This window comes from Haemaphysalis longicornis, unplaced genomic scaffold (genome assembly GCF_048455015.1).
Source record: "Haemaphysalis longicornis isolate Haplotype H1 unplaced genomic scaffold, Haemaphysalis longicornis Haplotype H1 scaffold_10, whole genome shotgun sequence".
NCBI lineage: Eukaryota > Metazoa > Arthropoda > Arachnida > Ixodida > Ixodidae > Haemaphysalis > Haemaphysalis longicornis.
The window spans coordinates 156,193,010-156,220,234 of NW_027526204.1; the positions used below are offsets into that span (position 1 = coordinate 156,193,010).

Consider the following 27,225-nt stretch of genomic DNA (forward strand, 5'->3'; position numbering starts at 1 on the left):
GTGTGCATGCGTCACTTGGATGCTGGGGCAGCACGCCATTGCCAGAGCACCTCGAAGCAGCCCGGCTTGTGTGTGCGAACATGGCACAGCAGCCCGCAATGCCTTGTGCGGGCGTTCCACCACAGGCGCCATTCTTCACCCATGCCCTTTACCACCCCTCTGCCTCACTTGCGTGCGAGCGTACACCTGCAAACGGAGACCAGCCACTAGTACACAAGACCACCACCACCACCACCGGTCCAACTGACCCCCACCTTTTTCCGTGGTCAGTGGGAGAGGCATGGTTTATTTGTCATCGTCAGTTTTGACACTGGGTTGCCTCCAAGGGCAGCCCAGTCATCGCAGCGCTTGATGAGTGGTGGCTCCATACCCCGCAGACATGTGCCGCCCGTAACCAGCCTTGGGCATGCTGTGGCCACTTTTGGCCTGAGGTGACGGTTGAACAAGCTGTCTACCGTACTCTCTGCAGAGGTTTTCTGACAGAGACGGAGCTGGGCAGGTTGAGCTAGTGCTGGCCGCGCTCCGTACGTGGGCACATCGCCCATCAGGGGAAACGCTTTCGCGGCCTGCTCGACTGGCCCACAGTCCCTTGTGATTGCCTGGAACGTGGTTTAGCCCTGTGCACAAGGAAACAGGGCTCACAGCTTCAAGTAAACGAAACCAGGAGGACGGTGACGGGGGCACTGCATTGTTGGTATACGGACAGACAACCGATCTTTGTAGAGTACATTTTCTCTATCCCAAATGAAAGGGCATCACTTGAAACGCCTCGAGCCGAAACAGTTTTGCTGGTAACGCGTTTTATATCGGAATTCTCAGACCTACCAGCCGTACGTGACCTGCCAACAGGAATGCTGGCAACCGCAACAGTGAGCCGTGTGGCAGCATACTTTTAACTGCGCGAGATGAAAAAGAGGCACTTAAATCACGTTGCAACCGACGGAGCTGTGTGGACACGTGTGACGGTAGCTCACGTTTAGGCAGTGCATGGTGCCACCTTTCAGAGTTGGGCAGTGTTGGTGCAAAACCAAGATCACTTGCTCCTGTTCAGTTAGAAATTGCTTGCGGTTATACGAGCCAGAGGTTAGCACGCACTCCACCAGAGTCTGTGCCTTCCTGGGATACACTGTTGCACTGTGCGAGTTCCCCCAGCGTGTGACGGGTCTTCCCCCCGCTGCTGCAGCAGCGCCCCCTTCAGCGGCGCCAGTGCGGGGTCGCCGTGGACGGCCCCCCAAACGCCCAGCTGCCCCCTGCCAGCCCCCTGCAGCAGCACCAGGTGAGGGCCAAGTCGTTGCACACTGACACTGTACACACCAGGGGGAGATTGCCTGGCACCCGTAGCGCTTTCTACTATACTCGAGAATAGCTCATGTGCAGTATCATCCCGCCTAAGCGACGGACCCGGATGTCAACGGGCGCGCGCGTTTTGAAAGGAGATTGCTATGACTGCGTGAAATCGTCTGCCTTTTCTTGCGTAGTTTCTTTGTCGTCACTGCAGTAGTTTATAAGCATATTAACTCTTTCGTTACCGCGCCTATTCAAAACCGTTCAATTTGAACGATACCTTGGGAGCGCCTTTTCATAGCGTTCCAGGTGTTGCTCGAACAAGTAAAGCTGTTTGGAGTTAGATCAGAAAATGGCCTTTCAAAATCAGTTTTGTTTTTATTTTTGCAGCAAAAACGTGATTTTTTACACGCGTTTGAATCACCTGGGTGTGGAAAAGGGGCGCGGTCATCGCGCGTCACTGCTACCAACGAAGAATGTGTGCCACTCGTAATTATTCTGCATCAGCGTTTGTTTTTTGTTATCAGGCCACCATTGATGAACCAGAAACAAACGATTTTCAATCGTCAGGTTTGCACTCTTGACAGTAATAATCCCAGAAATCAGATGAAAATGTCAAGCAGTGCCTGCTTGCAAAGCTACTTTGTGATTTTAGGCAGTTTTATTGCCTTTGCGCACGTTGTTCTAAGTTATGTGGTAGTTCTACTTACCCCAGGACCATTCGGAAACAGTGTACAACAGTTTTGGTTTCGTTTCCGCATCGCCAAATTCATATTTAGCGCTACTACGCAGTTACCCAACTTCAAGGCTACCTGCCATGGCGCCTTGAGCATCCGCGACTGATCCTCGAACAAAGCATGCTGCTTCTGATTTCACTGAACCCTAACCCGATTTCTGGGATAAGAACTTCAGATCCAAGTCAAAAGATCACACCCAGTCGCCAGATATCTGTTCCGACGAGGACAGTGCTTCAAACCGGCCTTACACACTGCCAGCTGTTCGCCTTCCAGTTTCGTGTCCATACGAGGGTATCTCCGGGGGTCTAGTGTTGCTGCTTAGTTGAACTGTTTATTCGGACAGAGTCTCCGATAAGTTTTCGTACTGTTTTCATCATCATTTATTGTACCCTTAAAGGCCCCTTGCGGGGTACTACATAAGGGGGGGGGGCGAAATAATAGTACACACATAGCAAGAATTCAGACAGTAATACAGGAACTATTCCGACATACATTCGTGTAAAGAAAGTGAAGACCTACAGGCATGAAAAGAATAAAAAGGGGGGGGGGGGGGGGGGGGCAAAACAATAGCACACACATAGCAAGAATTAAGACAATAAAACATAAACAATTCCGACATACATTCGTGTAAAGAAAGGGAAGACGAACAGGCAGGAAAAAAGAAATGAAAAGAGAGAAGGGGGAGGGAGAGAGGTGAGCAATTTCAAGAAGTCGAAGTTTCCTGAGTCCGCCAAAAAAAAAAAAAAAAAGCTAGAAAGAGCAATGAACTGACTGAGGGCGTCAACCGTATGGCATTTGAAACGCGTGCCAATGCCCTATGAACGAGCAGCCAGAAGGGCGCCGGCCTGCCGGCCTGAGTACTCTCACACGGTCACAAGCTTTTGGCGTCAGTGGGCCGGCTAATCCCCTTGCCCCAAGGACCATGCAACAATGGGCGAAGCACTCGGAGTAGAGTTCCCCACTCATTGCGCTCAGTACCCCAAAATATTCCCGGGAGGACAAGGCAGGGCAAGAACGACGACCGCAGACAGGTCAAGGAACGCAGCCCCCGTCTCCGAACAATGCGGGGCGGCAGACCAAAAAGCTGACCTTGCCGGAACTGCCATCTTCGAAAAAGAGGCGAACTGGAGGAAGTGCCTTTACAGCGAACCCCACGGAGCCGCAATGGCTCGCAAGGGACTCCCCAGTCTGTGTAAACACACGAGCTGCGCTCCGCAGGGCGGGGTTCGTGGAAGGCCGGCAGCGGCGAAGGGTTGCAAGGCGGCGTTGCAATGTAAGCCGTGTCACCTCTGAAGAAGGAGCCTTGCCGTCATCGGGACGCAGGGGGAGTAATTATATTTTTCCAGACATGAAAAGAAGCAACCAGAGTAAAAAGCAGTTGGAAATGACGCTAAAATTACGCGTAGAAAAAGAACGAGAAACAGAATATTGTAGGTTAATTAAGGATATGGGAGCTTAGTAACTCACGGAATTTTGAAGGGTTATGCTCGGCAACGACAGATTCTGGTAGGGAGTTCCATTGTTCTATTGCTACGGGAAGGAAAGATTTGTTGAAAGCGTTGGTAGAACCGTGAAGTCTCTGAATTCTCATAGAATTGAAGAGGCGATGTGATGAGCGCACGGGTGGAAATAAAAGCGTAGAACGAAGGTCAGGGAAGTTATAATACAATTTATGGAATAGGCAGAGTAGTGAGATTTTACGTCTTGATGCTAAGAGTGGCAGTCCGACAGATGCTTTTAAGTGGGTGACACTGGTAGTGTGGCCATATTTGGATGAGATGAAACGGGTAGCGCGGTTTTGGACAGCTTCTAGTATATCAGCCAGGTACGTTTGGTGCGGGTTCCAAATGGAGGAGGCATATTCCAGTTTGGTGCGGATGAAAGTCTCATATGCTATTTTACGGATCGATGGAGGGGACAGGTATAACGATCTTCTAAGGTAGTTCAGGGACTTCGAGGCATCGGCTGTTAATTTTAGAATGTGGTTAGACCAGTTTAGTTTGTTAGTGATGGTAACGCCAAGGTAGCGGTAGCTATGGACCTCAGATAGATTAACTGTGCCTAAGCAGTATGGGAATGTAGTTATGGAGCGCTTCCGGGTCACATGCGTGAGCACCATTTGGCAATTAAGGTTAAGTCCTTTTGGAGGACGGATTGGTCGTCGGTGGTAGTGACACGGCGGTAAATTACACAATCATCGGCAAAAAGACGGATTGGAGATGAAATGCCAGTTGGGAGGTCGTTTATAAATATAAGGAAAAGTAGTGGACCGAGTACTGATCCCTGAGGAACCCCGGATATTACTTTGGTAGTTTCTGAGCAGCGATCTCCAACACAAGTGAACTGAATGCGATCTGTTAGGAAACAGGTGATCCATGATAGGATTAGCGGGTCGAGATGAAGACACGAAAGTTTGGACACTAGTCGTTTATGAGGTACGCAGTCAAAGGCCTTTGAAAAATCTAAGTAAATGACGTCTGTCTGGAATGAAGAATCTAAGTTTAGGTGAAGGTCTGTGGTGAATTCAAAATGTTGAGTTTCACATGACAGGCCTGGACGGAAGCCATGCTGATTGCTGAAGAAAAAAGAATTTCTTTCGAGGTGGTTAGCTATGTGCGAATATATGATATGTTCCAAAAGTTTACAGGCAATACATGTAAGTGAGATCGGGCGATAATTGGTTGGGTCGGAGCGCTTGCCGGACTTGAAAACAGGGGCTACTTTGTTTATTTTCCAGTCTTTTGGCAGAGTACCCTCGCGTATGGACTGGGTAAAAATTATTTGTAAGATCTGGCTGGAGATGACGTCGGTAGCTTTTAGTATTTTCACTGGTATGTTGTCAGGTCCGGGGGAGCTAGAAATTTTAAGCTTTTTTATTAGGTTCATGATACCTTCAGCAGTCACTTCAATGGTAGGCATGTCAGTGAAGTCCAATCTTGATAAGGCAGGAATGTTGGTCGAAGGTTCACACGTAAAAACGGAAGAAAAATAGGAATTTAGGACGTCAGAGCGTTTTGCGACTGGGACGTGTGACCCATCAGGATTGGTTAAGGTGATGTTATGCGACTGATGTCTGTTGGGAGTGAGTATTTTCCAGAATTTTTTGGGATTACCATGGAGGATATCAAGAAGGTCCTGGTGAAAGAATTCAAAATGTTAGGTAGCGCTGCAATGGAGGAGGCTCGTTGTGCTTATCTTTTTTATCACGCAACAGCTACTTGGTCAAAGTTTGCGGGGCACGATTCTAGCGCATTGCACCTCATTCCTGCAAGCAAGGCTACAATTGCGAGTCAGAAGATGATAATAAAGCTCAAGTTTATGTTTTGAGAGATAACTGACCGTGAACGTCAACAAGCATCAACCACGGAGTTCCGTTTTCAACTTCATGCATGTTTTTCTGCATCGCGTGCTTGTCCCAAATATTGTGCTGGCTGTAAATGCAAAGTCAGTCATTGACAAGATGTTTTTATGTTATGTGGGGGCAAATTGGTGCCTCTGATAATGTGAAACCGCCAGATTTCTTCCATGAAACCACCCGAAATTGCACATTTTGAATCGGAAGTTGGGCTTCACTGCACGACACGAGCACCGCGCGTGCTAACATTTTTTTTATATCTGGAAAACTGTTCCACGCACGTCGACAGTTTTTCTAGGGCGTGTTTTTGAAATGTTTCCCTACAAAACGTCTATTCTAATTTTTTTCTACTATGGTGGGTTTGTTATACACAACTCCTTTTTTATCATTTTTTTTTTACATTTTGATTTTTTTTTCACAACTATGATATATGAAAACATTTAAAAAACTAGTGTTATTGGAAAGGCCGTTAAGTAATCTGCATTTTGTGTTCCTGTAATTGTGCCTAACCAATTTTTCTTAGCAGAAAAAAAAATGTCATCTTGGACCCCTAAAAATTGGTCAATTTTCCCGTGGTAAGGAAAGAGTTAAGCCCCCAAGATCATGGAAACAGCTCGTGCCATGTCCAAAATATTCCCAGTAACGCAATACTTGCGCCACGCGGAGTAACATCCTGCTGTGGTGGTGAGGCACAGCGGCAACTTCCGTTGCCACTCTTAAGTTGTATCCGAGTATAACGGATACTATACTCGGTTGCTTGATTGCGGACTTTAGCGTGCCGACGCTGCACACGCGATGAGGCGCGCCGTGGTGGAGGGCTCCAGATTAACTTTGACCACAAGTTGATGTGGCAATGCTGTCAAGGCTGTGGAGCCAAACCAAGCCGTTTCGCTGCGCCGCTGGAAGTAGTTCAAGAGCAACTAATTGGCTGGCTGGTACATGAGCAATTAGAAAATATTTAGCCTTGGATTGGTGATGGCACTAAATTACTGAGCAGAATATGCGAAACAGAATGCCATTTCTGTATTTTCAGGTTTTTTCGGTTCGTCCTTCGCCACTAGCATGCATGGGTTCTTTTCTGAGAAAAACGTGGCGTCTTCATTGACGGCACCTCTCTTTCCCTCCGGTAACTCGCCACTTCATCCTTCGCATAGGATTTTTAGGAAGAAGCGAACACTGTCCAAACAAATGAAGCAAGTGGTTTGCGACGTGTAGAGCCAAGTGAGACTGATGCTCCATGGTTTACACAATTAGTTCGATTAGCTAGCTTGCCGGCGTAAGCGAGCATGTGCGTAAGCTTGTGTGGATGCTGCTCTTTCGGCATACCGTGCGCACGCTATGTAAGCACACTTCACATGTCGATGGTGCTGGCCAGTTTTCAGTTGCAGGAGAGCTTACAGATGAGTGCATGCCCCCCAAAGTGCAGCGCTGACAAGGCGGGCGGTGCAGAGTTGGACGGCATTGCCTACGGCCAGCCCGAGTTCTCCCGTCAAAGCGGAAGGAGGCGCCAACATGCCGGCATGCTTGCTGATGGTAATTCAGCACACTCAACCATGGAGCAAATGCGTTTCTGTCCAACTGAAGGCGAAACCAGTCGGGAAGTGCTTTGGCGCGGTAACACAGAGCTCCCCCCTGGTAGCTTTCTCTCCATTGCCACAGACCCCGAGTGGCGCCACTGTCTGGGGAAACCGCACCTCAGCGAGCGTTCCACTTCTCCTTGCCATGGCTGGGCTCATGAACGGGCTGAAAAGATACCGGGGGGCTGCAATTTTACTGTAGAAGATTGTTTAAATGTGGTGAATTGTTATACAAATAAAGTTCCAACAAGGTTTATTTGTCAAGCATTATTTGAAAACTTTATGTAGCACAAACAACAAAAAAAGTGCTGCATTTGTTGTTCCATTTGACTTTAAGAGCGAAAAGAAGCCACGTGGCTAGCCAAGCCAAGTAGGTGAGGAACGGTACTAGCTGCTTAGGTAGATCGCGGCTGCAGCGACAGATCATGAGGACGTGGGTTCGATTCCTGGCAGCGGCGGCTGCTTTTCTGATGGAGGCGAAAAGCAGAAACGCTTGTGTGTATGAGATTTCGGCGCACGTTGGAAAGGTGGTCAAAATTAATCCGGAGCCCTCCACTATGGCGTGCCTCATTGCCTGAGTTGCGTCGGCGCGTTAAACCCTGCAATGAACCAATCTGCAGCGGCAGATTTCCCTCTGGTGCATACTGGCGTGAAGCTCTATGGTCTAGCGAGCGTGCAGTCTCGGGTAGGAACGTCCCAGGCGTCCTTCGCATGGCTCATGAACACGCTGAAAAGCTGCTGCCTGTGGCTGCGATAAAGCAGCAGGGCTACTGCAAAAGATCAGTGAGAGGCACGCAGCTGTAGCGACAGGCTGCCCTTTAGTGTGCGTCAGTATGAAACTGTGCTCCGGGCAGACTGGGCCGCCGCAGGTTGCCACATCGCTTGCCGGAGGCCAGGGAGGGTGCACTCCCCAGCAGGCCTGTGGGTAGGCAGGAATGCTGCCTGGCTGGGAAAGAGTTGCACAGCAGTCCGTCTGGTCAGGCCGTGAGTTCAGAATGAGGCTGCGGTCACTGACCAAGTCCAGTGAGCGATTTTGACGTTTCGCAAGAGTCCCACGAAGGTCCGTATAGCCTGTTCTACATGGTGCGTTTTTCGTCTGCGAATTCGGTGGAACGAACATTCGCACTTGCGAAGTTCACGATGTCTGGAAATGTCGTCCACATGGCAGACTGGCCGAGAGCAAAACTTGTTGTGAAAAAAAAAAAAAGGTTTTAGTTTACTTCCTGGGCAAGTTTCTGTAGACTGCATTGCAGTAAATATGAGTTTATTTGCGGTTTCGTACAACAGTCGCCAATTATTTAGCAATATACGCACACATAGCAGAGAAGACAAACACAGCAAGCCACTCTGGGTTCGCTTTTTGTGCGTGCCTAGCACACCTCAGTTTACCTCATGCAGTTCTTCTTGGGTTCTTCTGTACTTCGTTCCTGCTGTGATGTCCGCCACTTGCACGGACACCGATTAAGCATTCATTAAAAACGGCGCGTGACATTGTGTTGTGAACGCGTGTGCGTTTGTTTTGGTCGTTTTGGTGCGCCCGCGCTTATGCTGCGCTTACACAACCAACGCCATCTGGTTGCTAAGCGTGCAACCAGAGGTTCCGTGATGTTCACCAAGCTGTGCTCTTATTGGCCGCAGGTCCGGCCCCTCTACGCCGCACGAGCGGCGTTCGTGGGGGGGTGCTCGACCGTTATAAACATTTGACACTTTGCCGCACCAACGAAAAAAGGTCGTTTTGCCGCACGAGTAGTGCCACATCTGCGAATTCGCAGGGAAAATCGCACCATGTAGAATGGGCTTATGATGCCATAATACGGGCCACCGTGTGGGATACGAAAAATCAAGATGGATGGGGTCAGTGAGCTGCACAGCCTTGTTCTGAAGGGACGGTTGCCCGTGTTGGTCAGTGACGGAGAGCAGCGGCACCATGGGTCATGGAGCATGCGCGGGCCTGCTGCATGCCCCTCTGTGCGGTGGCAGGGAATGCCGTATTTACTCGCACAAACCCCCTTGCCAGCCATGGAAAGGGAATTTTTTCTCGCTTTCACTGATGCCAGCAAAAGCGGCGTTTTGTGAAGCTGGAACCTGTCTTGCGATCACCTCCTCCGTGGCAGGCATGCGTCACAGCGAGAGTGTCACGTTGCTGTACTCGGGAAGCCTTCAGGTGTGCAGCTTAAGCATTCTGTCGCTGCTTTCATGCTCACCTCGCGTCACGGGTGCGCATGGATATTTTGCGGTAAAATACGGTAGGGCCTAACATCGGTATGGGCTGCCCTAATCGTGTGCTTGTCACCTTACTCCACAAATGGAGACTTCTGCAGAGGCAGTACAGCCTGCAGATGGCCGATTTTAGACAAAACGGAACAAAGGAGGGACACTTTGAATTTGTCCAATGCTCTTATATGAGACCGCCCTATGACTAGGACAAGGAAATCCACAACTGTCTTTTGACAGAGGGAAAATGTGCGGGCAGAAAAAAATTGTACATTGAGCAGAGGCGGCTTTGGCCGACTTTTACCATCTATTACAGTGTAGACCATTTATAACGTAGTGTGGGACAGGATGTAACGCGTGTTTTTCCTGGCCACCGGAGGGCTTCCCATAAAACTCGATGCATTAGTGTACCGCTCAACACACCTGCCCAAAGCACAGTGGCGTTTATAGTATGGCTTTGTGGTGGGTCTGCTGACTGACCAGCACATCTGGGGCATCGTTTTAGGGTCGCAGAAAAAGAAAGAAAAAGAGATGGACTCAGCCATCCGGCGCCACCTGCATTCCCTTCTCTCCTCTAACTTAGAAAAAAAAAAAGCAGGCTCCCTTTAGTTCGCACGTGCCGTTTGCACTCGCGTGGTAACCACAACTGCCCTTTGCTATCGGCACACCTCTGAAGATAGCTGGCCAGGCATGGTAAGTTGTGGCGATAAGAACCTTGTGCAGATAAGCAACCACCCTGTTCCTTCTTGAACAGTTGCGGGTAGCGAGCCCAGCCGGGACGCTAGATGTTTCCACTAACTGTACGTTGTGTTGATGAGCAACCGCCTTCGACATCATGAATGCAAGGCGTGCATGATGAAAAAGACATCGGGCTCGCATTTATCCCGCTGACTCGCGAGCATACGCCGGGCTGCCTCCATCTCTGCGGCATCCGTTCTTCTAGACGCTGAGGAACGCGCATCCCTCCAAACACAAAGCCGCGCTCGCGGTTTGTAAGACCGTGCAGCAGCGTCTGATGGGGAAAAAAAAAAAGATGAAACAAACACCATGCCTCTGTTCTTAAAGGGGCCCTGAAAGGCATTTTGAGCACACTAAATGAACTAGCGCAACCGTTAGATTGGGTCGTCAACGTCCTCTGTGCCAAGTATTACTCTTTTACGCGCAGCGGAAAGCTCACACTTTTGTTGCAAAGTTTGTCGTTTTTTTCTCACCCTTCCCTTCGTATTTTTGGACGCCGCCATCTTCACATGTCTACATCATCAATTCCCAGATGTTCGTCATGAGCTAGACATCCTGCTATTGGGCGGCTTTTTCACGCACTTCCGGCAAAGAGAGGAGTCGTCTGCTCACCGTCGGCTCGCCGGCTGATCTGCCAGCGGAGTGCCGGAGTGCTTTGGCATTTTACGACAAACGAAACACGTGTAAAACAAACGCTTAACCGTTTGTATTGAATGCAACACGGCCATAACACGACATGGATATTCTGTTACCTGAGTACGTTCCATAAAGAAAGCGTTGAAGCCCCGTGGCACTTCTTTCGTTCAATCGCAGAAAACGCCCTCAGCCGAATGCCCGGGTTTGACACATACATTTTATTCAACTTCAAAACAATCCAGAGATGCGTTTCTAACGAACACAACGTCACAACATGCGTTGAAAGTCTGAACCACGATTGACAGGGGATGGGTTGCCTCCTGCCCGTCATAAATTCGGTACTCACCTCGCGCGCGGTTTGCGGGGACGAACAGCAAGTCACTTAACTCTGGCGCACAAGCCGATGGCTTTTAGCCACGCACACTGCACATACCCCATGCGAGGTTGAGTCGTACGTCGCTCGAGAAAGATAATCCAGAACATGGGAAGTACTATCCACCCGCAGAAGCACAACGTCGCATTTCATCGCGAAACAAAGGCGTCCACAACACACACACCATCGCCTCCTGTACTGCCAAACGCATCTCGCACTTCCCAATGGGGTGAGTGGTACGCCTGCAGTGCCCACATGTCGCGAAGTGGGGCCCCAAGCTGAACCGGGATCACGCAACCGTAGCCGACTTCTGGAGCGGTTTGTGCCTTGTTGCCAAGGCAACCGATGTTTGAGATTGTCAAAGAAATGGCGCTCGCTCCAGCGCTAGAAAGCTCAGAGCCGCGACGGAGCATGTTTTGCCAACGTTGCCGCTCTCCACCACGCGTCGCCCCAAGCTGAACTGGTCACATGACTGAAGCGTTTCGTGCACGGGTTCTGTATCGGTTTAATATGACTTTTTCACATGCCGCCGGCAGGAATTACGACCGCCGCAAAATAAGACCCGGCACCAGCGGGGCCACATCTGATACGGCGCTTTTTGGATAAACAGTGCGCGGTGCATCAAGGCAACGAGCGCACGACCCTCCCCGTGTAGCTGCGAGTTCACCGCCGATAAAAAGTCATGTGCCGCCAGCAACGTACACCGCGAAAGGGCAAGGCCAGGCCGCCGCATACATGCGGCCAGATTTTTCGTTCGCTTTTCCAGCCTTGAGCGGAGTGCATTGGAGTGCAGGATTCATGGTGTCAACAAAGCTTGCCCGTAGCAGACGACAGTCTGAGCCACGGGTCTGAGCAGCACAATAGTGGAAGTACGTCACCGCTGCGGAGCGCAGCATCATGGGAGGCAAGGCTCGCGCGCCGTGAACAGCGGAGAGTAAGTCGAAAGGAGGAGGAAACGCGGAGCGACGACAATGCGCAGTTTTTGATTTACGATTTCTCAGCTAATACTCATCGCTTCAACATAATTCTTGCGGGAGGAGATTGCAAATACATTGCTTTATTTGGGTACATGTACATCCATGCATCGGCGGAAGGTATTTCAGGACCCCTTTAAGTGGCGTTCGTCAAAGTGACGATAAACAGAGGAATGACTGGAAGGTAGCTTGTGATGTGGCTAGGTTCGCGCATGTTTTGTTTATAGTGCGGTACCGCTTACAGTGCGAATTTCTGCGGCTCCCACGACACACGTTATAAGCGGTCTACACTGTATATAGATGGTAACAGAGTGGTGAACTGGGCGAGTTGGTATGGTGTCATTCTGAACAACAGCGCAAAAAAAGACGTGGATGAAGGGAGCGGACAGGACGAGCACTGACTTGCAACTAGATTGTTCATGGGATGCGTACGGAATATGAGCGTTTGCAACACAAAAAGAGAGAGAGAAAACAAAGCATTCAAATCGATCATTTGCTGTAAATATTATTTCGGCGCTACACGAGAATACCGAATGACATTCGAGGCGAATGGCATTTAGCGACTAAGGTTGGGGAGCTCATTCGGCAGCCAAGTGAGTAGCCTCGACAGCAGTGGTGCGTCGCTAGACAGGAAAGTTGTTCGGGAATAAACCAAAGAATACTGCTTCTAAAAACTGCCATTAAACCCCTTCATATTTCTTTTCAAATGAGGGAAGGCAAACAAGTAGTGTAAACCATTTATAACTTAACCGCTTATGGTGTGGGACCGGATGTACCACAGGCTTTCCTGGCCTCCGGTAGGCCTCCCATAGAACTCGATGCGTATATGCATACCTGCCAGGTTTCCCGAATTGTCCAGGAGACTCCCGAATTTTGATGGTTTTGCACGATTGTACGGCCGAAACGAAAATCTCCCGAATACACACCTGTGTCAGGCCAAAACTTTCTCCCAGTTTGGACACATTGCGCCGGAGCTACCCGACAGTCTAATACAATCCTACAGCGATTGACATCGTGATAAGTGAGGAGGTTAAAAAGCGTAGTCGGCCATGCGTGCAAGTTAAGCTGCTTAGTAACACAAACACGAAATGTGAGAGGCAGCTCAGTATGGTAAGGAAAAATTGCACCCAGTTCCGAGCACCCATCCTACCGGTGAACGGCTGTAACACGTTCCACTCTGCACAATGAACGTTTTTTCATCATCATCATGTCTAACACAACCCTCAGCCACGTTCTTTTGGCGAGGAGTTACAGGTACGAACATTGTTACGCTCTACAGTATTACCAGGACTTCCTGAAAAAGGTGGCGTCAGCCCCGCCAAAGATTTAGCATCTGGCCAGTGGCGCATACCTCATTAGTTGTTTGGACGAAGCAGTGTAAATAATTGCAGTCTGCTGCTACTAATTTTTCGATCCCTTAGCCTCCCCCCCCCCTTCCCCTGTCAGAGCTCCCTAATGCCATCTCGGAGAACCTGGCAGGTATGGTATATGTATTGCTTAAAACGTGGTTGCCCGAAGCACAATACCGTTTATGGTGCGGTTTCTTGATGGGTCTGCTGATCCACTGGCGCAGCTGGGTCATCGTTTTAGGGTTGCAAGAAAGAAAGAAAAAAAAAGATGGAATCAGCCATCCGATGAAGCACTCGCTGCCTGTTCTTCGCAAACTTCAAGATAGGAAAGAAAATATAGGCACCTTTTCGTTCCCGTGTTCCGTTCACACTCACGTGATAACCGCAACTGCCCTCGCTTGACGCACCTCCGAAGGTAGCGAGCCCACCCTCCCTGTGCAATAAGTTGTTCCTGGTTAAGCAACCGCACTTTCTCTTTTCGGACATCTGGATATAGTGTGCCGTGATGCCGGAGGTTTCCACTGCCGGTACATTGTGCTGATAACCAACCGCCTTCGGCATGATGCACGCGATCTGGGCTAAAAATAAAACAAAAAATTTAACGCCGCGTTCACGGTTTGTAAGACCGGACAGCAGCTTGTAACCCTGCGTTAGCATCTGATGTGGAAAAAGATGAAATAAAGACTGTGCCTTTATTCTTAAGGGGCTATTGTTTAAGTGATGATTAACGAAGAATGATTGAAAGGTAGGTTGCAATGTGGTTGGACTTGCGCATGTTTTGTTTAGAATGTGGCACCGCTTATAGTGCAGGTTTTTGCTGTTCCCGTGACTGGAGAGTATTTTTTTTATCGGGTGCGCGCTGGTTTCATTTATTTTTGACGATAGGATTTTCTGCTGCCCTGAGAGGTAGGTGCCATGAAGATTTTATTTATTGTTATTACCTGACGTTGCAAACTTGCAAGCTTGATATCGTGACGCGGTTTTCCTTTCCCGATCTGCCACTATGAAAGGACCAGGCTCTCTCCAGATGCTGTCATTATTGTCTGGCCACCCTTGGCCACGGCCCTGCCTGGGCGGCATAGCGTTTATTACTTAGACATGCTGCCAACCAAACCAGGAATTTCCACAGGAAGGGCTTGAGCACACAGTTGGAGGGTAAGTGCACAATAAAGACACACTGATTGCAATGCGGCTGACAGACTAAGACCAGCTAACAGAATCGAACCACTAGAAATTTTTGGGCCATGTGCTGGAGTTAAACATCGGGGGTGAGCGAAAATTTGCTAGTAGAGAGCAAGCGCAGCCACTTTATTAATGTTCAGAAAATTGGTATACGTAGCAGGTGACGCAAGCATTAGCAAGCTAAATTACAGCATGGCAGGTATTTCAGTGAAAGCAGGGTTATAGAAACACGCAAGGAAAGCAGTCTGTAGTCGTCACAATTTCAGTGCAATGAGCCCACTTCGGCACGTAGTAAGCAGTGCTCCCCCCGTCTTGTTTCGCAGGGCCGCCTTCACCGCCGCCCAGCCCCGAAGAACCGGCAACGGTGGCCCGGTTCCGGCGAGGCAGTCATCGTGGTCGCCGCCCCCTCGGGCTGGCACGACGAGGTCGTCCCCCAAGTCACGGTGGGTCCCCGGCTCCTGGGACTGTATTCCAATTTAGTAGCGTAGTCCCTGGGCTAGTCTGTCGCATGAGGCCTTCAGGAGGGTCCTTTTGGTGATGAAAGCCTCGGGCAGACAGCGCACTGTTCGACTGGAGTGCCCTCTAAAATCTAAATTATTATTTTGGCCGCGACATTATTTTCTTTGAATTTCCACTACTCGTGGAGGCAATGTAGTAGCCACGGCCGCTCGGGTAGGAAATCTCTGGTATTTAGGAGTCGCTTTAGGGAATCTCTAAAAACACAGTGGCATAACGATTAAAAATCAACGCCAGAGCAACTCTGGACAACAAAGATAAATAGAGGGCAGAATACACGCCCGCTTAACTCGGAACTTCGCCCATGAAACGAGGACACAGCGAAGCGACGGTGCACGCCGCTGGCCGTCTTCCGAATATGACGCCACTTCCGGTCGCTGCCTCTCGGTTTTTCGCTCTTCCGGCGATACGGGAGTGAGCAGTGGGCGGGGCGTAGGATCAACTTTACCGAAGAATACCTCTATCTCCAAGCTAAAAATGACGAAAAAAACTTTACAGGCATAAACTAACCAATGTATTAATTACAAAAAATCCATTCTTACCCCATTCTAAAAGCACTTCAGTAGCCCTTTAAGCCTCGTCAAACCATACCTGACAGGGACGCGAAGAAAGTACGTACTAACCGGCACTACGGTTTATCCGAATGCATTAGGCTAAAGGGAAACCGAGTCGGGGATTCAGCCTAACGGCGTGTAAAAAGAAACTACGGCTTCTTATGCGGGTACGGTTTAACGAGATTCCGTTGTAGCACGCACACATTCACTGGCAGCGAGAGACGCAACGAAACAAAGGTGCCTTTGCGGTTTGGATGGGTCGATGGGCTGCCCGGTTGCCGAATGGCGACGAACAGTACGCCAATGACTGCTGCATAGGTCGAGGGGCGACTTTTCGGCAAGTTTTTTGGTGAAAAGTCTCAACCCATGTTCCGCATTGTATGGTAATTCCCTACTCGCCTCACTTTTTTCTTCTTCCTGTAACTTGGTACTGAAACATTACTGCCGTCACAGTTTTTTTGCTGTACTCGTAAGGGGGAGAAGAAAACGAGTTCACAATATTGGTTGTATCACCCGTGAGGAGCCGTTATTTGAGTTATGCACGATGTTTGAAGTGGATGAGGAGGTCGTGGTTAAAATGAATGGTGCTTGAAGGCATGCAAAGAGCAGGGGTGAGACAGCTGCGCATATGGCGCCTTTTTGATACAATTCCATTTTCCTGCGCCAAGCTGCTCTAAAAGCACGCAAATGGCGAAAATTGCGCCAAACTGCTCCAGAAGAGCCTCAACGGCACGGATTTTGACGCTCATGTCAGTTCCGGCGGGGACAAAAGCCTCCCGCATCCCGGTGACCGCTTTTATCATCGGTCAATCGCAAACACAGAAATGGCGCAAATAGAAAGACTGAAACGAAGCAAGCGATAGCTTCTAAAACTCGATTCGCTTTCCGTCCGGGTTCGCTGAAACGGCCTTCTCGATTAGGCATCGCTGTGGCAACAAACATGGCCGCCGCTTGATCGGTCTGCTACCAACGCGCTCAGTGCGCATCGCCGATATTTTGCCTGGTTTATGTTACGCTATCAGCTGGGTTCCCGTCTATTCATTCTATCTGTTGTGGCTCTGAACAGTGACGTTGACGCGGGGATATGGTTTGAGATTGGTGCCAGATTACGGGAAGTTGCGCTCATTGAAATGTGGGGCCTATAGGACTTCGGCGTGGTTTGTCCTTGAGTTGCGAAACACGGTGCGAGCGTCTATAATCGGGTTCGTGAAGTGAATTTTTTGGCTCGTTGTGGTGTTATAAAATGCTGAGGTGTTGCTGTGCTTCGAAGCGCGATCGCGAGCCTTGGGGATGGAACGGTCGACACGAAAGTTGCGGGCTGTGCTGCGGCGCCGCGACCTGTTCAGGCAGCACCCAATAGCTGCAGGAGTACACGGTTGCCATAGAACGCGACTATAACACTTGATGTATGCAAAGTGAAATTTAATGCCAAAATCTAGGTGGCTAACCAGTAACGCTACTCAAATGACCATAGGGTGAACCTGCGCCCCGGGGACTGAAATGGATAGGCTGGTTGGGCTATGCGACCGTTAGCTCGAAGTTGCTCAACTGTTGCCGTGACTACACTCGTTCGTACAACGCAGCCTGGGATTACAAAAATAATAATTTTGGCATTAAAACGGCAAAAAAAAAAAAATCGCCACAATTGCGGAGCCTTTAAGTTTGATAAGAGTTTTAGCAGTCCGTCTGTTCCGTCGTGTATGTAGTTACCGTGCTGACCGGGACTCGTCTGGGCACTTGGGCGTTCGTAGCGGTAGGGGGATTAGTTCCGCGGGCCTGCCTTCGCCTTGTCCGCGCCTCCTCGCCCTTCCGCGCGCGCAGGCGCAGACCGGTCTTGGTCAACCCGGTAACAAAGTAACCAACAGAACAGACGGACTGCTAAAACTCTCTAATGTTAACGGCAGTTTTGTTGTGAGTGTTGCGTGCAGCCGCAACACAATATCACCAGTTAGGAAAAAGGTAGTGCAGTGAGTACTTTGTGATACTCTTAAAAACTCTTTCAGGTAAGGCTGTTTCAGTGTTCTGTGTATTCAAAACTGATTGAAATGTGCTCTTGATCCTGCAAATTGCTGAAATAATGATTTTTTAAGCTCACAAGACGATGTAATAAGTGTCCATAACTGCTCCAAATCAAGATTCTTCTGCTCCAAAATCGAAATTTTGCTGCTCCGAAAACTGCTCCCAAATCTGTTTGGGCTGTCTCACCCCTGAAAGAGAGAAGCGGAAGTGGAGCTACCAGTTGCAGTTCATCAAGCATGCTGCCAGCAGTGTTATGAAAAAGGAGAGGGGACATGGTAGGTGGGAAAAAAGGAGATCAGCAGGAAAAGAGGAGCCTCAACAAAGAAGGCTTTTGGGTGTGCTGCACGTGACCTTTGATAGTCGCGAACGAGCATTGGGAAATGCCGCAGGGTCGTCGTGGAGGGGCCGGTAGTTTTGTGTCGGGCCGTCCGAGCTGAGGCCCGCCAAGTTACATCCACGTTTTCTCCACTAAAGCGGCTGACCGAGCGCAAAGGTGGGAAAGTGGTGCTTTAAAGCCGGTGGTTGGGGACGGGGTTTTCCTGCACCAGAGAGGCCGAACAGAAGGAGCAGCCTCTGCTGGGGCCGCTGTCAAAGGGTGCCGGGACCCTTGGAACCAAGGTCTTTAGTAACCAAAAATGATAAAGAACTGAGAAGTTGGATTACATCCCTTTGCGTTTAAACAGGTCTACAGGATATTGCTCAGAGTGGCCTGATAAAGCAGTCATTTGCAGCAGTGTCACTGACTGCAGATTGCGTTAGCGGCCTTCCCAACTGACGGAGGCCTTCCCCTTGCTCATGATGGGTGTTGAAGCTTGGTGCCCTCTGCTGCTGTGCCTGGAGGTGTCCTCCTCTTTGGGTTCCTCCTCAAGGGCCCTCTAGGGTCAGGCCGCCTGTAAGCTCCTCTAGAATGTGGTCCCTCCGCAGTCTCCTGGATGAAGGCCCAAGCGTCATCTGCACAGCTTGTTTTACACAGCAGCCCTATTCTCTCCCAAGTAGCCTCAGCAAGTGGCCCTTGGCAGCCAAGTGTCTTGTATTTATTCAATGCTGCTAACACGGCAAATGTAGGGAAACCAGCAAAACCACTTCCAAGTGTCCCATAACCGAGTGGCTCCTGTGGCAGCACACTCTTCGGATGAGATTACTCTGCTGCAGTTCACTGTAGCTGTGCTGCTGCTGCATGGAGGAGGAACCTTCACTGATGGGTTGCACTGCAACACAGGCAAAAAACGTGCTTGGACGTTCAAGTGCACGTTTTTGGCATTGCATTTGTTTTCAGCGCTATACCAACTAGCCCGACGCCACACTTGCTGGTCCAACGAGGGGGGGGGTGCCGCCTTCGCAGCCGTGCCCACAGTGCCCTCGGGCGTGAATCGGCGGACGAGCGTGCTGTTCCGCAAGAAGCGCTGCTCCGTCGGGAGGGGACCCGCGGGCCGGGGCGTGCGCCTGGGCCGGCCCGCTGCCGAGCCCCCCCGCCAGCAGGAGCCGCCCCCGCCCCCCCCCCGCCGCGGCCACCGGCGCTGCCCCGAACCCAGGCAAGGCTTTGTTTTCCCTCGGCGAGATTGCCAAATGCGCGTAGCAACTGAAAGGCCACCTTGTCTATAGCTGCGTTTTTCACGGGGAAGGTTCTCACCTGGAGCGTTGAGAGTGCAACAAATGCCCGCTTTAGAAAAAAAATTATTACCATTATTTGTTCAGTGTTGCCTTTTGGCTGCCAAAGCAGGAGTGTACAGAACATAGTGAAACAATGCATGTTGCCGACCGCAAAAAGAGAAATTTGTGTGTCGGTGCTTATAAAGTGTGCTCTTCGTTGCCTGCGTGGCGGCGAGGCCTCTGGAAAACGGCACTGCCCTAAAAAGGCCAAGGGTCTGAACCATGTACAACCGCTGCAGTAGTGGCTGCTTCATCATCCGAGCCGGCTTTTTGTTGAGCAGGTGTCCAAAGTACACGGGGCTTTGTAGGGCGGCCAGATAATGCCACAAGCACTGGGCTTGGGTTGAGCTAGGGGCATTATGGCGGGAGAAGAAATCGCACGGCCACCATGATTGGCATTCGGCTGCGCAGCCACCAAGTGAATTGCGGCCATCCTCATCTCGTCCACCGAGACAGCCGCCGAGGTAGCTTTGTAGTTCCCATTGGTTCTCATCGGGGGATCGTTCGCACGTGCCCCTTGCAGTGGCCATTTCCCCTCCTGTGTAGAAAAACAAGAGGAATATGCTTTACTCCAGAGAGGCACGACAAAACCGGGAATCACAATGCCTTCCTTGAGGATAGCGTAGATAACAAACAATAACACTCCATAGGTTAGGAGAAGTACAGTAGAACCCCGTTGGTAACGTTCCCAGTTATTCCACTCTCAATTGTCAACACTAAAAATGCCCCATTTTTGTCCCACTTACTACGTTCCTGGGTAACACAATTTCCTGGCAAGTACGTAAAGAATTTTAAAAAATTTATCTAACTACGACTAGATGGTATGTTTTACAGTGAAAAAAAAAAAAAAAAAACGTGCTGACGCGCATGCAGGCCGAGCCTTCCGCGCGTGGCGCAATAAGCAGGCGGCGAGCAGCAGTCAGGCTGCCTGGGTTACCATGGTGGCTTTCCCGGCGCAGTGCTGGGCTCTGCGGAGTTGCAGGGTCGGCGGAGTAGCCCATGTCGCCTGTATAATGACGTCCCAACATGCAAAATGCTAACCGGGAAGGAATTGTGGTGTGATCGTGCCATGCGGCAGCGCCGGAGCTGGACGAAGCTTCTGAGAAAGATGGCGGCAACGATGGGAAGGAAGAGGAGGGGAGGCGCCTACTGTGGCCGCATGTGCTGAGGCCGTAGTCTCGGGTCGCTTTCGCGCGATGGACAATCCCAGTGCGGACAAAAGTCTACCATGTTTAAAGGAGCTCTTGTTCACAAAGGGCTGCAGCATGCGCCAGCAGACGTTGACAGAGATGTACAAGTGAAAAAGGGCATTAAACAAGCTCATGTTCGTCTCTCGATTGCTTTTTTTACTGCGGCGAATCATAGGTTTTTCCGGATAGTACGTTTCTCCTTCGCGTTTTTTTTTTTTTTAAGTGTATCAACTAGGCTTGTGCGAATATTCGGGGGCTTCGAATATTCTAATGAATATTACAGTATTCGAATTCGCTTCAACTCGAATTTAAAATTTCCGATACTTCGAAGTATTCGGGGTGAATGAATATCAAAACTGCGTTCAAGTTTCGGTTTTCTTTAGGCAAGCCACAGTGCCATTGACAGCAGGCCTACATCTTGACTACATGTGGAGCCAAGACAAGCTAAGCCACATTCGTTTTTGCACGCGATTCGGGCGCGTCGGCGTTGTGCCTGCAATTTTTTGACGCCCGCGTCGACGATTCCGCGCATGCACGGCAGCTTCTGCCTCGCTCAGAAAATGACGCGCGCCGCGCGCGGCAGTGGGAGGAGCTTGACGACTTGCGCCAATGGGGAGGCGCGCACCTCATGGCGGCAGTTTCGAAGCGCTCGAGACAGCCGTGTGGCTATAGTACCTAGAATATACCGCCGTTACATTCTAGGAACTATATTCTATATAGTATATTCTATGCACTATAGGCTGGCTCCACCAGAGATGTGTAGGCTTACCACCCCGCAGATATTGCATGGGCGCTTTTACTAGGGGCGCGGATGATGTTTTATAGTACTGTTTTCGCCGACATTATAAGCTCCTCTACCGCACAAGCAACTTCATGCGTGCCTTGAGCAGCATTTTAGAGAGTGCTTCAAAGCGGTCGCTCGAGCTCCTGACACCACTTCCCGGCCGCCAGTGGTTCCACGGCAGCATCAGCGTGCCTGTGACGGGCGCGGCGTGTTTTCGCGAGCAGAAAACAACAGCCCGGCCGTCCCTGGAGAAAGAGCGACAAAGAGGGGAAAGAGAGCCTCTACGTCGCCGTCGCTTGCTCGATCGGTGGTCAGGCACCTCGCCGGCTCAGTCGTATCATCCACCGGTCCACACAGGTCCGTTTGTAAGAGCCGAAATTTTTTCCCATTGCACACAATCCAATTTCGCCGGGACTTATCAGAAATTTGTATTATCCCGAAATTCGTATCACCCAGAAATGTATCATCAAGATTCCACTGTATAGAACTTTTTTTATAAAGGTCCCGCCAGGCCCGGAAACTCAGTGTCTCAGTGACAGGAAAATGAGTGACACCTGACAGCTATTCGAATTCGCTTCGAAAGTATTCGACCCTAAGGACTATTCGTTTCGAATTCGCTTCGAACTAAAATATTACTATTCGCACAAGCCTAGTATCAACGAGGTTCTACTGTACTTGTAAAAACGGTATTTCTTTAATGCCAGTGCAAAATTTGACACACCCTTGAAGCATTCTTTTTCTAAATGAGCGATATTGACAAACCGAAATGAAGACAGATAAAACTGCAGTTGACAAAAAAAAAAACTTGGCAACTTTTCCCTAAAGAAGAGGTGGCAAGAAAATAGGTGAGAAACGCCCTGAAGACGTGTACAGAGGCCGTAGTACATATAAAAAATGAGCCAGATCCTGGCATTTTGCGGATCAAAATGAGCCAACTCCATTGGCCCAATTTTCGGAGCTGGCTTGCTACGACTTCAGACAGCAATGAGGAGATCGGCGAACGATCTGCCGACGACAATGTGAACGGAAGAAGTGAACGAAATAAAACTGAGAGGTGTAAAACGATCTTATCTCCCCCGTCGCTACGGAGCAACTCTGGTTGTATTTTTTTTACTCCCAAATTTACCATTCTATTACTTCACTGAACAGCCACCGCTTACAAGCCCTGGCAAATCTCCCCCCTTTTTCTGGTGGTGTGAACAACTTTATTAGAGGGGAGAAAAAAGATACGACCAGCCCTGTTGTGGATCGTTACGGAAATTCATGGCAAGGCAATCAAGGGTTTGCTAACTTCTTGAGTGCCTTCAGGTGTGTCCAGGGAAATTATGCTACCAAAGCATTCGCAAGAGCTGCTAATGCTGCCAAGAGGACTGACCTTCTCTTCATGTGTAGTTCTACTGTTCTTGAAGCCCCGTTGCGTATGTTCAATGCCCCTTCCGGCAAACTCCATTTTCGTTATCATGAGAACACGTCATCAACTTGAGTGCTTCAAGTCGAGCCAAATCCCAAGTTGTCATCCCAATATTGCTCAAATTAACCACATAATGGCCATAAACTTCCCCTAGCTGACATGTGAAACATATCATATAGTAGCTTTGACAGCATTGCATTTAGGTCCGGTAACAAACTTCAGCTTTTTCTCAAGGGCCTCACTCAATGTATGTTGTGGGCTGAGGCAAGGCATTCTAGTAGAGCGCGCTGTAAGCATCCCCTGGCCGGCTTGCTGGGAAGGCCCAAGTGGTGATGGGCCTGTTTCTCGCTGCAGGGCCCCGGAAGCGGGGCCGCTCGGTGAGCCAGGGGGGTGGCAGCTCTCCGGCGGCCGGCTGTTTCCCGCCGCAGACGGACAGCTTCAAGGTGTACCGCTCGTGTGAGTGCCTGCCCAGTCTCCCCCTTCGCCGAGCAGTTTTGGAGGGGCCAGTGACCCTGTGCTGTTCTGCGCAGATGAGCAGGGCAGCGATTCGGACCGCGAGTCGTCGAGCGAGTCCTCCGAGTCTGCCTCGAGCAGCTCCTCGGATGAGGGCACGGAGCCCGACGAGGCCCCCGGTGAGTCCCAGCTGGGCGGGGGGCAGGCCTGCCGTAAAAAAACGACAAGTCTCCGTGTTCTGGGGCTGGTTTTCTTCCTCATCGTTCCGGGTAGCTCTGCATAATCCGCAGACACACTGCTGCCACTGATGTTGGGAACAATCTGCCAAAGATAGTGCACAGTTTTGAGATTTGAAGTGCTTGTAAGCCCGCGGGGACCTCGCGAGCACTGCCATCATGTTCGGCAACTTCGAAGCAGTCTTGATTTCTCCTGGTGGGCTTTAGAAATGGTCGTCTAGCTTACAAGATACGAACTGTGCACAGAACAAAAGTTTTTTCCTCCCGCAAGGTGTCAGCTGGCGCCAGAAGTTTAACAGCGCCTGGCACAAATTTTAAATCGGCATTTGAAAATTTTGTTAGCCGGCCCACCATTTTGGAGACACGGTACACCTTGTGAGGACAGTCTGCATAAGAAAGCCTGGCTGCATACTGTCTCATAGAACCTCTTATCAAACGAGTGACAACATTGGGCCCTTGTTGCACCTCGTGGTGTGCAGTGAAGAGCAGAGCAGCTTGTGCGCAGCTTGGGCATGCCATGAGGAAGAAGACATTTGGGCGGCTAGAGCCGGCTGGTCGGTTGTGAGGACTGGAGCCACAGTCGTGGAACTGCCGCGTGTGGTTGCGGACGCTGTTTTTTCTCCTCCCCCGTGCTGCTGCTGCTGCTGCGGAGAATCCTGCTGGCCTGCAGGGAGTGGGGCGTCCTAGAATGTGGGGGCAACAACAAGCCCGATGGGGCCGCCTGTGCAGGGGGCTCCCGCAGGGACACCACCTCTCTCCCCCTCCGTTCCTGCTGCAGGGGCCGGCGGGGCTGGCGGTGCTGGGCGCCCCCCCGACATCCCCCTGGAGCCCCTGGACCTGGTGTGGGCCAAGTGCCGGGGCTACCCGTGGTACCCGGCGCTCATCATCAGCCCGGACATGCCGCGTGAGGGCTTCACCCACAACGGCGTGCCCATCCCCGTGCCGCCCGAGGACGTGCTGGGCCTCAGGGCCAACCACCCGGAGCCCGTCTATCTCGTGCTGTTCTTCGACACCAAGCGCACGTGGTGGGTGGGAGGCGCCCCTGTGCGCTGCCTGTCGGGGGGCTCGTTTGCTGCTGCCCCTTGGGGCTTTCAGGGTGCTTTCAGTGCCAGGCGAAAGGGGCTGCTGCAGTGTCAAAGCAGTAACGTGTGCACCAAGCACTCCGCTTGGAACACTCCTCCTGTTCTGTTGAGCGACTGCTGCAAAAAGAGCTCCGCTGTTCGGCCTCAACAGCCTAGGGCTAGAAGCCAGGTTTTGGGGCAAATGGCATGGGTTCGAGCCCCACACCAGTGCCGATTTTCTCTTTGGAAGATCCGTGAGTTTGTTTTTGCTTTGAAAGTTGTCTTGGCTCAATTCTGAACATGGTTTACATAACTGAAATTGGTTTGTTTTCTTCTTGGTTGGTGTACAGTCAAGGCATATCTTTGAAATGTTATTGAATTTAAAAACAAAAGCAACTCCAGGTCCTGATAACATTTCAAACACTTTCTTGCGCCGTTATGCTCAGATGCTTTCTCACTTTCTTGTTGTCATTTTTCGTTCATCACTCAATTCAGGCGTTCTACCATTTCAATGGAAAATAGGGCGCGTAGTACCCGTCTTGAAGAAAGGTGACAGTGCTTTCTTCAGTAACTATCGTCCCATATCACTAACTTCATCATGCTGCAAGATGCTTGAGCACATTATAGCTACTTACATAACAACGTTCCTGAATGACAATGTCGTACTTTCTTCCTTCCAACATGGATTTCGCAAAGGTTTTTCTACGGTCACTCAGTTAACATCAGTGGTTCATAGCTTTGCCCAGGTCCTTGATAAATCAGGTCAAGTTGACGTTATTTTCATTGATTTTTGTAAAGCCTTTGACCTCGTCCCACATGGCAAACTACTGCATAAGCTCGAAACTATTGGCCTTCCACCTTTCATTATTAACTGGGTTTCTGCGTATTTGTCTAACCGTGTTCAATTTGTAAGCATTGATGGTCATATTTCCGACGAACTCCCTGTCACATCCGGCGTTCCCCAGGGAAGCGTCTTAGGTCCCTTACTTTTTTTAATTTATATAAATGACCTTCCTAACGTTATCCCGGACTCTGTACAAATTAGGCTATTTGCTGATGACTGTGTTTTGTTTAAGGAAATTTCTAACCATGATGACCAACGACTACTTAATTCCTCCTTGCATAACATTATTGCATGGTGTAATGAATGGGGGATGCAGCTTAATCCAGATAAAACTGTTTTCATGAAAATTACCAACAAAAGAAATAGTCTTTCCTTCCCATACCATCTTCCTTTTCGTCCACTTTCAGAAGTTAATGAATATAAATACTTAGGCGTAACTTTAACCAATAACCTTAGTTGGAATAAACACGTTAAAAATATTTGCTCATCCGCCTTTCGTAAACTCTGTTTTTTGAGACATAAACTGCGCCATACTCTTGCAACCGTTAGGCTCCTCGCTTATACTTCCATAATAAGGCCAAAATTAGAATATGCATGTTCGGTATGGGACCCTTGCACAAAAATTAACATTGATGCCCTTGAAATGATTCAGCGTAAAGCTGTCCGATTTATATTCTCCAAATATCGTGCAACTGACTCTCCTACCCTCTTATTGAAGAAAAATGGAATTCCTACGCTGCAAATTCGAAGAAAAATGTTACGACTAAAATTCATGTTTCTACTAAGAAACGACAAATTATCCATGCAACCTGACTCTTACATCAAGCCTTCCAAGCCCGGTTGTCAAGAAATAGGCACCTCCAATCACTTACCCCACACTACGCCAGAACTAACATCTTCAAATACTCGTTTTTCCCTCGAACCATCACAGAGTGGAACCAGCTTTCACCCTCAAACGTTGAAAACCTTGATGCCATCCAGCAAGCTGTTTGCTGATATGTGTTTTCATGTACACCTTGATGTTATGCCCCTCCTGCTTGGGCCCTTCAATGGGCCTGCAGTATGTACCAAACAAACGAGCAAATATCACCACATTAAGGTGGGACATGGCTTTTAAAACAATTTCTTTTAATTTTTCAGCAAACTCTGTGAAACTTGTCAGTCTTGCTGCTTTTTTCCCACTGATTGCAAATATGCCATTATTTTCTGAGTCAGTCAATTTGTTACCAAGATAATTGAAGATAATTAGTTGTTTTTGGAGGAACAATAGACAAAACAGTGTTAGCCATGAAACTGTAATCTTTATATTTTCCAGTACTATGAACTCTGGTGAGTGCAACAAGAGGAGCGGTTTTTCTGACACACCGCTTGGAACTAATTTTACAGCTCATTAAACTTTGGTGGCACCAGTGGCAAGGAACCATTTCAAATGCCCGTTTCAAACACAAAAGTTTAATGAGCTGTAAAATTAGTTCCAAGCGGTGCATCAGAAAAACCACTTGTCTTGTTGCACTCACCAGAGTTCATAGTACTGGAAAATACAGTTAAACCTCGATGTAATGAAGTAGGTAAAGTTCGTAATTAATTTGTTACATTGAAATTTCGCTACATTGAAATTCGCGGTTGTAATGAAGTTCTCATCCCTTGAAGTGTTTCCTGCAAAAGAAAATGTGGGGCGCATACACGGCTGGCGCACTGTTTCTGTTTCTATTGGAGCTTAATCGTCTCCGTGGGCGTCAGCGTGAACCGCATGGAGCGTTTTCTCACCGCAAAAACGCGCCCGCAAGCCACAGGCGCGCTGACGCAGCCACGGAGACCACCCACGCGATGCGGGTACATAGCTCCAGCAACCGCTTCTGACCACTCGCTGAAACACTACTCGAGGGGCAAGCGAGAGGGGCATGCGAGAGAAAAAGCGTATCATGTGGGCGAAAATTTCACTGTAAAACGTCATACGCTGCGCTTACAACAGCGCCTATCAAATATCCTCCGCGGCGGTAAGCCTTGTCGTCTGGCAAGCTGGCATCCCCAAGCACTTCGAAGCTCCCGCCATAGGGTGCACGCCTCCCCATTGGCGAAACTGGTCAG

General features: G+C 49.7%; 1 protein-coding gene across 5 annotated transcripts in view; it reads left to right on the forward strand.

Moving 5' to 3' along the window:
* Nucleotides 1-27,225, forward strand: part of Br140 (bromodomain-containing protein 140) — a 59,312-nt gene that overhangs the window by 20,818 nt on the left and 11,269 nt on the right. For 2 of the 5 annotated variants that reach the window (XR_013320351.1, XR_013320353.1), the window contains exons 6-11: nt 1,184-1,276; nt 14,743-14,862; nt 18,785-19,040; nt 22,898-22,999; nt 23,074-23,175; nt 24,011-24,049. Coding sequence is in view for 1 of the 5 variants with exons in the window: in XM_077691403.1 (XP_077547529.1) it covers nt 1,184-1,276; nt 14,743-14,862; nt 18,785-19,045; nt 22,898-22,999; nt 23,074-23,175; nt 24,011-24,257 (925 nt within the window). In the remaining 4 variants the exon portion in view is untranslated. Of the gene's footprint in view, nt 1-1,183; nt 1,277-14,742; nt 14,863-18,784; nt 19,046-22,897; nt 23,000-23,073; nt 23,176-24,010; nt 24,258-27,225 lie in introns of those variants that run through there. The other 3 variants (XR_013320354.1, XR_013320352.1, XM_077691403.1) reach the window with 3 other exon arrangements.